The 14,860-nt window shown below is 43.6% G+C and overlaps 1 protein-coding gene across 1 annotated transcript in view; it reads left to right on the top strand.

The window, feature by feature from the left end:
* ARHGAP28 (Rho GTPase activating protein 28) overlaps positions 1 to 8,014 on the top strand; it is a 99,339-nt gene extending 91,325 nt beyond the window's left edge. Inside the window, exons 11-15 of the mRNA XM_054381690.1 lie at positions 788 to 985; positions 1,937 to 2,080; positions 4,993 to 5,147; positions 5,758 to 5,822; positions 7,923 to 8,014. Of these exons, the coding sequence (XP_054237665.1) occupies positions 788 to 985; positions 1,937 to 2,080; positions 4,993 to 5,147; positions 5,758 to 5,822; positions 7,923 to 8,014 (654 nt within the window). The remainder of the gene's footprint in view (positions 1 to 787; positions 986 to 1,936; positions 2,081 to 4,992; positions 5,148 to 5,757; positions 5,823 to 7,922) is intronic.
* The last annotated feature ends 6,846 nt before the right edge of the window (positions 8,015 to 14,860 follow it).

The following is a 14,860-nucleotide window of genomic DNA, read 5'->3' as shown; positions in this document are numbered from 1 at the left end:
AACATTGATAAGATCTCCTCTCAAGGTGCTCTTCTCCAGGCTAAACATCCCCAGCTCTCTTAGCCTTTCCTCCTCACAAAGATGCTTTATTCCCCATAGCTTTTTTGTAGCCTCTGCTCTCCAGTGGTTCCCCATCTCTCTTGAACGGAGGAGCCCAGAACTGCACCCAGTACTCTCGGTACTCTGCACACCAGATACATCCTCGGTAGGGCAAAGTAGAGGGGGAGGAGAACCTCCCTTGACCTTCTGTTCCACTGCCACCTCTGTATATCTTTCCTCTACCACAGGATTCAGACCCTTAGTGCAGACACTCAACCTAATGCATTCAGCATCATACTTTAAGTGACAGATAACTGATTACTGTGTATTTTGATAACAGTAACTATTCATTTGTGACTGACACATGTGGTTGTGCCAGCAAATATCAGAATTATCATAGAATCAGTCAGGGTTGGAAGGGACCACAAGGATCATCTAGTTCCAACCCCCCTGCCATGGGCAGGGACACCTCACACTAGATCAGGCTGGCCAGAGCCTCATCCAGCCTGGCCTTAAACACCTCCAGGGATGGGGCCTCAACCACCTTCCTGGACAACCCATTCCAGGCTCTCACCACTTTCATGGTGAAGAACCAAATTAGGATGCAAATTAGAATGCAACCCCTCCCCCCCAATTTCCCCTCCAAGTGCAAACAGAGCTGCTTGCAAGCCAGACATGCATTTAAAAGTCTGCAATTAGGAAGAAAAGAGTTTCCTGAGTCTCAGCATCACAAGTCTCGTTTTTCCAGGCCTTTCTTCAGTTCCTGAAGAAGGTGGTGGCTAACGAGGGGAAAAATAAAATGAATCTGTGGAATGTTTCTATGATTGTGGCACCAAACCTCTTCATCTACAAGGGGAAACGTGCAAACCAACAAGAAATGCAAGCAGCGGCCACCACGGCGCACATCGTGCGGCTTCTGATTCGGTACCAGGACATCCTGTGGACAGTGAGTAATGATGGTTCCCCCTTCATGGCTCCAGTACAGAGAAGCACTTTGCTAGCACAGAATCCCAGCATGGTGGGGTTTCAAAGGGATCCCTTGAGATCATCTTGTCCAGTCCCACTGCTAAAGCAGGGCCACCCACAGCAGGATATCCAGGATCACAATGTCCTGGTGGGTTTGGAATCTTTTTAGAAAAGGAGACTCCATAACCTCTCTGGGCAGCCTGCTCCAGGGTTCTGACACCCTTAAACTAAAGAAGCATCAGCTCTGCAGAAATCAGAGTAAACCGAGTTCCCTAGAAGAAAAAGTTAGCTATTCTTTGGATACTGGCTTGAGTCTTCTATATCTAAAAGAAGATAGGATGACAAATAGTCCTGGAAGGACATTTACCTCAAGTCAGAAATCTATTGTAGCATGAATTGCCCTTTGAAGGTATCTGTCCTAGAATCAAAAGAGTTTAGGTTGGAAGGGACCTTTAAATATCATCTAGTCCAACCCTTCTGCAGTAAGAAGGGACATCTTCAGGTAGATCAGGTTGCTTAGAGCCCCATCAACCTGACCAACCCAGAATGTTTCCAGGGATGGGGCACATACCACCAGTCTGGCCAATACGACTAGTGTCTCACCAGCTCCATAGTAAACAGCTTCTTCCTTCTCTCTAGTCTGAATCTCCCTTGTTTAGTTTAAAACCATCACCCCTTGTCCTGTCAGAACAAGCCCTGCTAAAAAGTCTGTCCCCAGCTTTCTGATCAGCCCTTTTAAGCACTGAAAGGACACGAGAAGGGGGTCCCTGTAGCCTTCTCTTTTTGTTCCTAAAATTTGGTGCCTTTCTAAAGTTCACTTTATTTTTATTTTACTTTATTTTATTTTATTTTATTTTATTTTATTTTATTTTATTTTATTTTATTTTTTTTTTTTTACTTTATGTTCTCAACTCTAGTTTCCTTCCTTTAGGTCCCATCTTTCCTGATTTCCCAAGTGAGAAAAATGAATGAGGCAGCAATGAACAACAGCAAGAGGCAGCTGATGTTTGACAAAGGAGTGAGAAAACTTCTGAGGAGAAAGACCATGGAACGGGAAAGACCTGAAAGACCAGAGGTATAATAAAAACATCATTTCTCAGGGCACCTTTAATCAGCTTCCCTCTTCTTATCTCATAAAGTGATGGTATCTGGACTGTCCTTGACAATGATCTGTAGACAGCCAACAAATGCATGAATTTGGGTAGTAGGATGGTCCATATGGAGTTCAATTGAGCTTACCATTCCCTGGTCCAGGCCACTCATTAGCCATCTCATTAGCTTTAGTTTTACAGCTTTGCAGAAAGAAAATCCAGTTTGCCTATCAGAAAGACCGAAACTGATCTAAATCTTAAGCACCTAGTTTGTGTTGTTCTCATATAGTCAGAGGAGAGAGGTGGATAACTCCAAGGAGCTCAATACATCCAAGGAATTCCAGAGTTCCAGGTGCAGTTCAGACTTAGCCAAGTCTGATAGAAAATTCTTCCTTTGGATGTCTTAAAGCCACCAACTTCTCTCCACTGCCTAGATATGGAACTTGGGTACTTATCTGGAGTTCAATAAACACCTGAAATTAACTTTTGTACTAGGTGTAACATAGAATTTGGGCAACAAATTAAGTTGCATTCACATGCACAACGTATGCAGTCCCTATAGTATCTTCTGTGTAGCATCTCCATGTAGTAACTAACTTCAATAACCTGGAGAGAAAGTCTTTAGAGTTTTCTATGGAGGTGTGAAAGAATGGAGAGTGGTAAATTGGAAGAGGAGCAATCAAGGAACTGGTCAAGACCTCTACAGTCATTGAAGGAGAGTCTTGAAGAACACAAGAAACAGCAAATTAGGAAGGAGTGTTATGAAGAGATTGTAAGAATGAGCCACCTCAATATAGAGAAAATGCAGAAGGGAACATCTGGCCAAAAACCAGAAAGACAAATGATAGGCATGAACTGTGGATCTATGCTAATTCCAGCCTTTTAGAGCCTTCATTTGCCAGCACTGACTGAAATACATGGCAGGTAGGTGTGCTGCAGATGGAGATAGAGATGTTTGTTGTAAATCATGATGTAGCTGGTTGCACAGCTGCGTTCACCCTGGAAGAAACAAAGCAAGAGCTTGTGATGAGCCTCTTAGCGCAGTCATTGCACCTCTGGGAGGACAAGTTCATTGATCATGGTTATTGTCTTTGCATCTAATAAAAACGAGACTAGCCATGGCAGGTAGCTGAAATATGAAGGATAAATTGGAGACAAACTCTATTTGGACAACTGAATTGAATTTTCAGAGCACTTAACACAGTGCCTGTGCCTCAGATGTTCTACATTACACAGGGACAGAGATTGCAGAGACTCTTGTACTCTGCTCAGCATGGTATTAACTGGATTAGAACTGGAATGCAAACCTTGCTAATTGATTTATCCACCATTAATCATGGAAGAGTGCATAAACTTCTGAGATGATGGTTTGAACCCAACACAAGGTCAAAAATTAACAGAGACCATATGGTACTGAGATATTTTACTGCACATATGCTTCGATCTGGTTGAAGCTACAGGAGATGGAAGCAGAGAACTGGATCTTCATTCTTGAGGAGAATTCCACCTTTAAAATGAAGAGGATATATTCCTGATTATTTTAATGTTCTTTTAAATAAGCAATTGGGTCACTGATCAATGTTGACAGAAATAACTGGAAAAAAGAATAATTTTGAGATAATAAGTTGACTCAGGATCTCAAACAGCAAAAAAATGACTCAAGATCTCAGATAACAAAAACTTGACTTAAAATCTCCAATAAGAAAAACTTGACTCAAGATTTGACAACAAAAAGTTGAATCAAAATCTCAGATAATAACCTGACACAAACTTTCAGATAATAACTTGACTCAAGATCCCAGGCAATAACTTGACTTAATATTACCCCAAGCAGTTAAAATTCCAGGGCTTTACTTTATTCTTCATGCAGTGATGTGATATTACAGAGGAGTTTGTGTCTTTTCATTACGTCTCATTACAGTGTGTGCAGAAATTTGCATTTCTATGACTGTAAATATAGGTTTTGAATAGACAGGTAAATCCAGGACAGGGATTTTTTTGCAAACAACCTTAGTGAGATTTGGACAGACTGGAAAGCTGGGCAAAGAGGAACCTAATGAGATTCAACAAGGATAAGTGCAGAGTCCTGCAGCTGGGAAGGAGTAATAAACAGCACCAGTACAGGCTGGGAGGTGATCTGGTAGAGAGCAGCCCTGTGGAGAAGGACCTGAGAGTCCTGGTGGACAGTAAGTTATTCATGGCTCAGCAATGTGCCCTTGCAGCCAAGAAGGCCAATGGTATTCTGAGGTGCATTAAGAACAGTGTGTCCAGCAGACTGAGGGAGGTTCTCTTCTCCCTCTACTTTGTCCTAGTGAGACCTCACCTGGAATATTGCATCCAGTTTCAGGCTTCCCAGTTCAGGATGGACAGGGATCTACTTGAGAGAGCCAAACAGAGGGCTACGAGGATGATTAAGGGACTGGAGCATGCACCCTGTGAGGAGAGGCTGAGAGCCCTGGGGCTTTTTAGTCTGGAGAAGAGAAGACTGAGAGGGGATCTAATAAATGTATATAAACATATGAGGGAGGGGATAGGCTCTTAGTTATACCCTGTGATAGGATAAGGGGCAATGGATATAGACTACAGCACAGGAAGTTCCACCTCGACATGAGGGAGAACTTCTTCACTGTAAGGGTCATGGAGCACTGGAACAGGCTGTCCAGAGAGGTTGTGGAGTCTCCCTCTCCGGAGACTTTCAAGACCCATCTGGATGTGTTCCTGTGTGACCTGCAATAGATTCTATGGTCCTGCTCTGGCAGTGGAGTTGGGCTCAATGATTTCTGGAGGTTCCTTCCAGCCCCTAACATCCTGTGATCCTGTGTGAAGAGTTGCAGAACTGGATAGAGCTCGAGCAATGTTCACCTCAGACTGACTGTACTGAACATTTGGCTTTTAGGGAGGTGTCACTTTCCCACCATACCTGCAGTCTGACATACCCGAGGGAGTGATAAGAGTTTATGCTCCTCTACATTCAAAAGTCTCTATGGCAATTCAGCTTAACAGCCAAACAAAAGCCAAGGACATCCTGGCTCGGTTCCACTGCGAGAACAGGTGGGTAAAGCAGAATGTTTTGTTTTTTCACTCAACAACACTGTCAGGACCATTCCTGAACAGATTGTTCCCTCTTCAAGGCCTCCTTGTACTGCAAGAACTCTTTTTCTACTCAAAATCACTAATTTATGGTTACAGTGGTCAAAGAGTTTTTAACTACCGGGTTTATTTGTTGTATTTCACTTGATAATTGGCTCCTACATGGAATCAATCCACCTGCATAATTTATAGACTTGCCATGTAAAGAAACCAGATGGATTTTCTTAAGTCTGCCCATAAAACGTTAATACTTTTATTGCTGGAAGGTAACAATTATTAAGCATGATGGGAAATGGTTAAATTCTATCTGCAAGTCTTTTCTTCAAAGTCTTCTCACGGCAGCACAAAATTCTACTCTTTAAATAAAACCCAAATAGTATAAGGTTTAGTTAAATGTGACACAAGGATCAGGATCTACCTCTGCAGCAGGTTCAGTGCTCTGGTAGAAGTCCTTGCCTTGGATAAACTAAGTTCACAGGGGCAAAAAATACCAATTTTTAGCTTAATCTAGATGGTGGCTGATAAAGCAGTGATTGTAACAGAATAAAATGAAGTTGTTTTTCCATCCTAGCCATGGATCATCACAGAACATGAGGGGCCAGATCCAAAGTTTACATGAAATTGGAGGAAATATAGGTAGGTCTGATTTTTGACAATTCAGTTCTCAATGTCTTTAACCTCCTAAACCACCTTGGGGCAGTGCTGGGTCTCTCTTCTCCTCCACTACATCTCCAGGAGAGGAGCTTAGCCTGTGTCCAGTTCAGAGCTCCCCAGATTAAGAGACAAAAGGAACTACTGGAGAGAGTCCAGAAGAGGCTATAAAGATGCTGAGGGTACTTGAGCATCTCTGTGAGGAGGAAAGGCTGAGAGACCTGGGGCTGTTTAGGCTGGAGAAGAGCAGCCTGAGAGGGAATCTTCTCAATGCTGATCAATATGTAAAGGGTGGGGCAAAAGGATGGTGCCAGACTCTTTTTAGTGGTCCCCAGTAACAGGACAAGAGGCAATGGGCACAAACTGGAACCCAGGAGGTTCCATCTGAACATGTGGAGAAACTTCTTTGCTGTGAGGGTGCTGGAGCACTGGAGCAGGCTGCCCAGAGAGGTTGTGGAGTCTCCTTCCCTGGAGGAGATTTCAAGCCCACCTGGACATTGTGATCCTGGGCAACCTGCTGTGTGTGACCCTGCTTATCAGTGGGGTTTGCACTAGGTGATTTCCAGGGATCTCTTCCAACCCCCTGTCATGCTGGGATTCTGTGATCACAGACTTCCTTCAGCAGCAGTTAGGAAGCAAAGTCTTTATTACTGATGAAACCCAAAGCTAAATTTGATCAGTGATTTGTTTTGCTTGGCTAAAGAGGATGAGCAGGAGGAGAACCTTAAGGCTTTGTGAAACAACTCTCAATATTCCCACCAATGTCTTTCAAAATTTTGACTTTTAATGTGCATCTTCATTCAAATATTTTTATGATCCTAGATCTTTCAGGGTACCTTAGTGCACTGATTGTGTATTAAGTCATTTATATTGCTTTCACTTGAATAAAATGATCAGGACCCCAGTAACTGTACAAAAGTGTTACCATAATCCTTTGTGTCACAGCAAGTTAACCTCACCAGTTAAGTGGCTTCATCTCCTGGTATTAATGCAATAAAATTCAACAAATCAACTTAACTCCGGAATTTATTGCTTTGTTATTCAATTAAGAGCCACCAAATGCCTCTTTGCATGACAAAGGCAGCAGGGACTCCCCAGGTATCCATTTCATCTTCCCAGCCACCACCTAAGGAAACCCTCACATGGCCAGACTTCAGAGGACTCTTTCTTTTTATCCAGCAACTGCCAAAATCCTTGCTATAGTCTCTATATTTCTTCACAAGCTCCCAGATTGATGAGAACAGATGGTTATAGAGCTACTTTTTCTGGCATTTAAAAATAATGTAGAACCAAAGTCAGGTTTAATTCCAGCCCAGTACCAAAGAAATAAAAAACCCAAACCAGACTGTGGCACCTGCACTGACAGTGTTGTTAATGCTTCTAAGGAAATTGTATTTGTTTATTGTTTGACTGAATGCCTTGTCCATAACCTGGTGTAACACAGAGCACCCTGCCTGGAAGCGAATCCATACAAGCAGGGAATCGTTTGGGTTTGGAAAGACCTTCCAGATCATGAAGTCCAACCATTAACCCAGCACTGCCAGGTCACAACTAAATCATGGCCCTCAGCACCACATCTACATGGTTTTTCAACCCCTCCAAGGATAGGGACTCCACCACTGCCCTGGACAGCCTGTTGCAGGGCTTGGTAACCCTATCGGGGAAGACATTTTTCTCAGTGTTCAACCTAAGCCTCATCTGGCACAACCTGAAGTGTTTTCCTCTTGTCCTGTCAGCTGTGACATGGGAGAAGAGACCAAGCCCCACCTTGCTCCAACCTGCTTTCAGGGAACTGTAGAGAGTGGGAAGGTCTCCCCTCAGCCTCCTTTTCTCCAGGCTAAACACAGCCCCAGTGCCCTCAGCTGCTCCTCAGATAACAGGCTCCATACTCTTTGTCATAGCTCTCTTCAAGTAAAATTGCTGGCAAAGTAGCCAAAGAATGCTGCCTGTACCCAGGCAAGACGTGAGGCGGGCCCACCAACCTAGGCTGGCCATGTGCAAGTTGGAGATACATTCAAGGACATTCTAAGGTAGCTCTGTCCCATTTACTGACCCATGATTTAAAGCTGTGTATTCCTGTTTCAGGTCAGCACTGTCTGGATCCAGATGCGTACATGTTAGATGTTTACCGTGCAAACCCTCAGGCAGAGTGGGTGATAAAGCCAAAAGCAAGCTGAAGCTGAAGGCTGTGGCATACTGGACAAAAGCCAAATGGACCGTGGTGATGCCTGTCATTTTCAGAAGTCCTTGGCAGTGAGGAAACAAAATGGTAGCTACAGGACATCATTCCTTCCTAGTGTACTGTCCAACTGATGGTCATCATGTACTACTTTTGGTATAAGCTTTATCACTCCAGCTTCTGGACCACTGGAAATTATCCCATCAGTTGTGCTTTCATATGGATACACTTGTGCCAGTTGGCCCAGGAGTTAAGGAGGATGGACCAAGGTACGGTGCACAGAAAACAACCTGTCACATATGGAGTTGTTTTTTTCCTGACCTGGTGTCAGAACATGAATTTTGGGAGAAGAATCCAGTGGCATCCAAGGATGCATGAAACGCTAACGACCACAGAAGCATTGTGGAAATGTTCAAGAAGGTATCTGTCAAGCATGAAAGAGCAGAGCTCGACCTGCAGCAGTGCCAAGACATGGCTGGGTGACAGAATCAAACCTTTCTGTTGGAAGTAAACCTGTACAGGGTGCGTTACTGTGATATTTATGTCTCTCAGTCACTCCTCAGAAGGAGCTGATGCTGGGGGAGGGAAAGAGGGAGTGAGACAGGAAGAAGAACTACTATATAGACAGGCAGCTAGACTGCTTAATGTATAGATCACTACCAGTCTTCCAAAAGCATCTGTCTGGATCATATTCCTGGGTGTAAACCACTTTCTCCTTCCTTCTCCTGTCCCCACCACACAAGCTTCAGGAGACAAAAGCCAGGTGAGAAGGGGCATAGCTCCCCAGCAATACCTTTTACTTGACACACTCAGATTTCAGTCTGTGTAATGCCATAACATTAGTGATGCCACTTACAGCCAGCATTTCTTTTCCTTTTTGTTAGCATTATAGTATCTCCATTTGTAACCTAATTAATTTTCTTTTGTTTATTTTAGCTTTAATACATAAGCAACTTTTATACTATTTGGCTGCGTTGAGCAGAGAGATCTTTGGATCTTGTATGATACAGCATGGAGAAAGCAAAGAGCTTCCAGTGAGCAGAGGGATTTAATCCTCCAGCTTAACATTTACACATCAATTACTCTTAAACAAAAGTCAAACTAGGCCCAGCTGTGTTGGGGGCAGTTTACAAACACATCACAAAGCACAGCTCTATCTACAGATGGTCTGTGGAAACACACAGGCTGAGAAGAGAACGTTGGGCTGTGATGGCTTTGGGAATGCAGCACAGCACATTCCTGATCTTGTTAAAGATGGTCAGCAAATGAGTACACCTGCTCTAGTTGCAGATGTCCCTGTTACTGCAGGGGGGTTGGATTAGACGACCTTTAAAGGTCCCTTCCAACTCAAACCACTCTGTGGTTATGTCTCATTTGTCACAAGGATGAGCACCATTCTTCACCTCACCCTAAACTTTCTAGAACTGAAGTGTGCTTGTGGAGTAGGGAAATCTCACCAGTTTCTGAAAAATGCGGAATATTCTTTATATCTTCATATCTTCCATAAAAAAAATATGGGGACTTATGTCTTCAACTGCTCTGCAATGTCTCCGTTCTTGGATGGTGATATCACACAATGAAGCCTGCTGTGAAGAAAGGCTGAGAGAGGTGGGGTTGTTCAGCCTGCAGAAGAGAAGGCTCCAAGGAGACTTTTCAGTAATTAAAGGGGTTGATAAGAAAGCTAGGGACAGACTTACTAGCAGGACAAGGGGTGACTGAAACTAAGAGAGGGAGATTTAGACTAGAGAGAAGGAAAACATTTTTGACACTGAGGGTAGTGAGACACTGTCCCAGGTTGCCCAGAGAGGTGGTACATTACCCATCCTTGGAAACATTCAAGGTCAGGTTGGATGCACTCTGAGCAACATGATCTAGTTTAAGATGCCCCTTCAAAGGCCCCTTCCACCCCAAAATATTCTATGATTCTATGAATTTATCCACAGCCTGATTAGGGTTTTTTGTTCCTGCTCTGGACACAGCTGAAGAGGCAGAAGCTGGTGCTCTGTTTACCAGGTACCCACACAGAACTATTCTGAACCAAGCCCTCCAGGAGAACACAAAGCACACTGCCCTGCTGAGAAAGCCTGGGACTTGTGACGCTCTGCTGAAGCTGTTCGATGAAGACTTTGACATCTGTAAACCCTGCTTCTGGTTCAGAACTAATCATGTTCTCCAGTAATTAAGAGCATTATTAGTGCTCAGCGAAAGATATCAACATTGAGGCAGTAATTTTACTGATCAGTAAATCAGTAATTCCTAAGGAGGGCAGATCCCACCTTATTGAGCTAAAAAATGGTGAAATCTAACAACCTTATCTTTTAATTTTCTTTAAACCAGTGTAATTTTAAGCTTTCTTTTATTTTCTTAACACTAATGCATGCATAATTGCAGCCAGGAAAAGACCAGGACAGCTGTCTTATAAAATACACTGTTTGTTTTGACAACTATTTATTTAAAGTGTGTGAGAGCCAGTAGATCTGTCTTGGTCATAAAACATTGACATTTTGTCAAGTGCTTTGTTCCCAAGTCCCTTTTAGTTCCCTCTGTGGCGATAAATGACTCTTTCTATGCATTGCCCTTTTAAAACAGGACTAGTACTTTCCTTATAGAGGCAACAAGAGAATTAGCTGAGTTAAATTTTGCTTTGGGATGCAGCCAAACAATTCTCTCAGCAGATCAGGAGTTCTAAACATCCATCTAGGAAGGACAAACTCAGCAAATGGGAATTGATGTGGGAAGTGCTTTGAATATGAAAAGCATCATCCAAATGGTGAGCATTGTATTTATAGCCAAGGAAAGAGCTTTTATGACTGTAGAGAAAGCCTAAACATTAACTAGACTCTGAAATGTCATAGCAAACGATATAACTTTCTACTCTACCTCCAGGTAAGCACAATGATCTTCTACTTCTAGGTCTTGCTCACTCACTTCACTCTGTTCTTAGGAACAAGTTCTTTAACATGAGGGTAGGGGAACACTGGAACAGGTTGCCCAGGGAGCTAGTTGAGGCCCCACCCTTGGAGATATTCAAGGTGAAGTTCAACAGGGCTCTGGGCAGCCTGATCTATTTGAGGATGCCCCTGTTTACTGCAGAGGGGGTTGGACTAGATGACCTTTGGAGGTCTCTTCCAACCCAGACCATTCTGTGATTCTTGGTGTGAGGGAAAGTTCAGAGCATCCCACGTGTTCTTGCTCCTGTCAAGGTCTGGCCCTTGAAACGAGGGCTTCATCAAAATAATTCCTGAAATAATAGATCTTACTGTGCTTTGTACCAGATACGGAGTGGGGGAGAGTTGTAAGACTTTTACTACTTCACAACTTGTGAAAACCAACTATGATGTCATAAAATCCACCCTTTTCCACTAAAATTGACTAATTTCTAAGACATGCATATTAGCAGATGAACTATTTTAAGTCCAGCACTCAGACTAGCACAGCATGACCAAATACGTGCTGGCTCTGAGGCAGAAGAGTAAAATTCTTTTTGGATACAAAGGGACCTAATGACCCATGTGTACTGTGGTTAATACTGTTACACATTAAGCTGGTTTGTGGTGCACTTCTCTTGATTTAATATGCAGTAAGCTGAACAATCTCCATGGCGTTTTTGACTAGGACTAGGGGGAATGGATCCAAGCTAGAGGAGGACAGATTTAGATTGGATGTTAGGAAGAAGTTCTTCCCCACGAGGGTGGTGAGACACTGGAACAGGCTGCCCAAGGAGGTGGTGGAAGCCCCATCCCTGGAGATCTTTAAGGCCAAGCTGGATGTGGCTCTGGGCAACCTGATCTAGTGGAGAGTGCCCCTGCCCATGGCAGGGGGGTTGGAACTAGATGATCCTCGAGGTCCCTTCCAACCCTGACAATTCTGTGATTCTGTGACTGTGAGGTCTCAGCTTTAAGCCTTGTTTCAAAAGGCTGAAGCCTTGTTCCTCCTAACAGCAGCTGAAGGCAAACCCCAGTCATGATGGGATTGTCATCCCATCATTTGTTACCAAAGTAACAAAAATTGGAAAGCAATTAGTGAGAAAATGGCAGGGAGAAGCTTATTCAGCAAGCTCCCAAGATGCCCTGGGCAGCCTGGTCTAGTTGGGGATGTCCCTGCTGGCTGCGGGGATGTCGGATTAGATGACCTTTGGAGGTCCCTTCCAGCCCAGCCCATTCTGTGATTCTATGCCTCAAGCATTTAAGTACTCCATGGTTCTACAAAGGCAGCCTTTTGCCTAACAACAGAGAGAGGAGGATGTACTGGAAGCAGACTGGAACGTTCTGACCTGTTTATGCAGCCAATGTCATTAGAATGTGTGTGCAAACGTGTCTGTGTACAATGTTAAACTACCTCACTCTGCGTTTTGTAGGAACAACAACAACAACAAAATCTATTTTGGCTTTGAGGTTTACTATCCCCAAACTTCCTGTTAGCAACTTCCACCTTTCCACTAGATAAACTGTTTCTCCTTCTAAAAGGCAAGATTTGGAAATGACCACTAAAATAAAATAAAATTAAGAGACATGTTTTAGGATACGGATGAAAATTGATCCAAATCAGGTTGCCTCAATTACTGCTTGTAATGTGAACCTGATGAGGTCAGATCTTGTGTTTTAATAGTCCTCAAATAGAAACACACTGAGTTCCAGCAGCTCTTTTTTTTTCAATGGCTTTCCACTGATGGGTGTCTCTTCTGGGAAATAATCCGATGCCACTACTCAAAGCAAAGTGTTTGTGTGTCTGTTTCCTTTCCAACCCTCCTTTTGTTGTGTGTTTTGTTGGAGAAAGCCCACGTGTATGTGTATTTGTACAGCAGAACGTGTCCATTGTATTGTATCTGTGGCAAAAATAAAACCAATACCAACAAAGAAAGCTCTTCAAACCTGAACATGTGGGGTTTGGCTTAGAAGCAGGTGATGGAACATTGCAAACAAGCAGTGGGGAATCTGTCATAAAATCAGCAACACCCAAAGGTAGCCACAAAAAGAACCATCTTCTGCCATCCTTGCTCAAGAGGAGTGGTTCTTTGCTCCAGGAGGTCTTCTCTTGGACTGCCTCAATGCAAGGTACAAAATGATGCTGCTTGGAATGGTTGGACTTGATGATCTCAAAAGTCTCTTCCAACCTCAACAGTTCTAGGATTTTATGAATCCTACCTCTCTGAAATCAACGACCAACTGCTTTGTAGTTTCATTGGATATCAGCAGTTTTTCAAGTAGAATAAAACTGACTTGCAAATCACAAAATTAACCAGGATTGGAAAAGGCCTTCAAGATCATCAAGTCCAACCTATCACCCAGCATCACCTAATCAACTAAACCATGGCACTGAGTGCCTCATCCAGTCTTGTTTTAAACACTTCCAGGGACAGTGACTCCACCTCCACCCTGGGCAGCACATTCCAATGGGCAATCACTCTTTCTGTGAAGAATTTCTTCCTAACATCCAGTCTAAACTTCCCCTGGCACAGCTTGAGACTGTGTCCTTTTGTTCTTAAACTTGTTAAAAGAGGATAAAAGCCAAACAGAATTGTGAGGAGTAAACAAAAATTGTGCTAATTCCAAGAGAACAAAAGAGATGGAAGTGACTTAGAGAGAACGATGTTTATTACAGACTTACCTTACAGTGAGGGTGCTGACAAAATGATCCAGGATGCCCAGAGAGGTGGTAAATGCCCCATAGCTGGAATTATTCCAGGCAAGGTTGGACAGGGCTCTGAGCAACCTGCTTGAGTTGGGGATGTCCTTGCTGACTGCAGTCCCTCTGACTGGTCTTTAAAGATCCCTTTCAACCCAAACCATTCTATGACCCTGAAGTACAAGACACTTCTCTTACTGCTCAATGACAAACAGATGTCCTCACTTGAATCAGAGGAAGCACAAGTTTCCCAGATCTGGCTCAAACACAACTACTGGAAGACTCATTTCAAACCCAGAAGCAGGCACAGTAGGAAAAGCTAAAGACAGAGCTAAGATTTTTAGGAATCACAGAGCACCAAAGGTGTTTCCAGGTGTCCTTTCAGAAATGCTATACTCCCAAGAAGGATAAATGAATTATTGTTGCCAAAACACAGTTGTTCTCAAGCCAGATCCAAATAATTTCTTCACTCACACATGAAAGCATAAACACAGTCTTCCTGGGCTGCAGTGGGGGTTGGCAGCACTGGATATTAAGGCAGAAGGAAAAGGAATTTGAGCTACTAAATAAATAAGAAAGTTCTATTCCTCAGAGTGAATCTAGAGCATAGGGTCCTGCACCTGGACAGCAATAACCCTCTGTACCAGTACAGGTGAGAAAAGGAGCTCCAAGGAGAAGGTGGACATGAAATTTACCTTGAGCCACTAATGTGCCCTTGTGGCCAAGGTCAATGGTCTCCTGGGGTGCATGAAGAAGAGTGTAGCCAGCAGGTGGAGAGAGGTTCTCCTTCCCCTCTATGCTGCCCTAATGAAGACACATTTGGAGTCCTGGGTCCAGTTCGGGGCTCCTCAGTTCAAGAGGGACAGGGAACTACTGGAAAGTTTAACAAAGGCTACAAAGATACCCAGGAGACTGCAGCATCTCTGTGAGGAGGAAAGGCTGAGACACCCAGGGCTGTTTAGCCTGAAGAAGAGCAGACTGTGAGGTGATCTGATCAATGCTCATCAAGAGCTAAAGGGTGGGGGGCAAAAGGATGGGACCAGTCTCTTCTCAGTGGTGCCCAGTGACAGGACAAGGGGAGATGATCACAAACTGCAACCCAGGAAGCTCTGCTTAAATATGAGGGAAAACATCTTTTGGTGTGAGGGTGCTGGAGCCCTGCAGCAGGCTGCCCAGACAGGTTGTGGTTTCTTCTTCTCCAGAGATTTTAAACCCACCT

The sequence above is a fragment of the Indicator indicator genome, chromosome 6 (assembly GCF_027791375.1).
Source record: "Indicator indicator isolate 239-I01 chromosome 6, UM_Iind_1.1, whole genome shotgun sequence".
In the NCBI taxonomy this organism is placed as follows: domain Eukaryota; kingdom Metazoa; phylum Chordata; class Aves; order Piciformes; family Indicatoridae; genus Indicator; species Indicator indicator.
The sequence above is the reverse complement of the archived record's forward strand: the minus strand, read 5'-3'. Positions and strand labels throughout refer to the sequence as shown.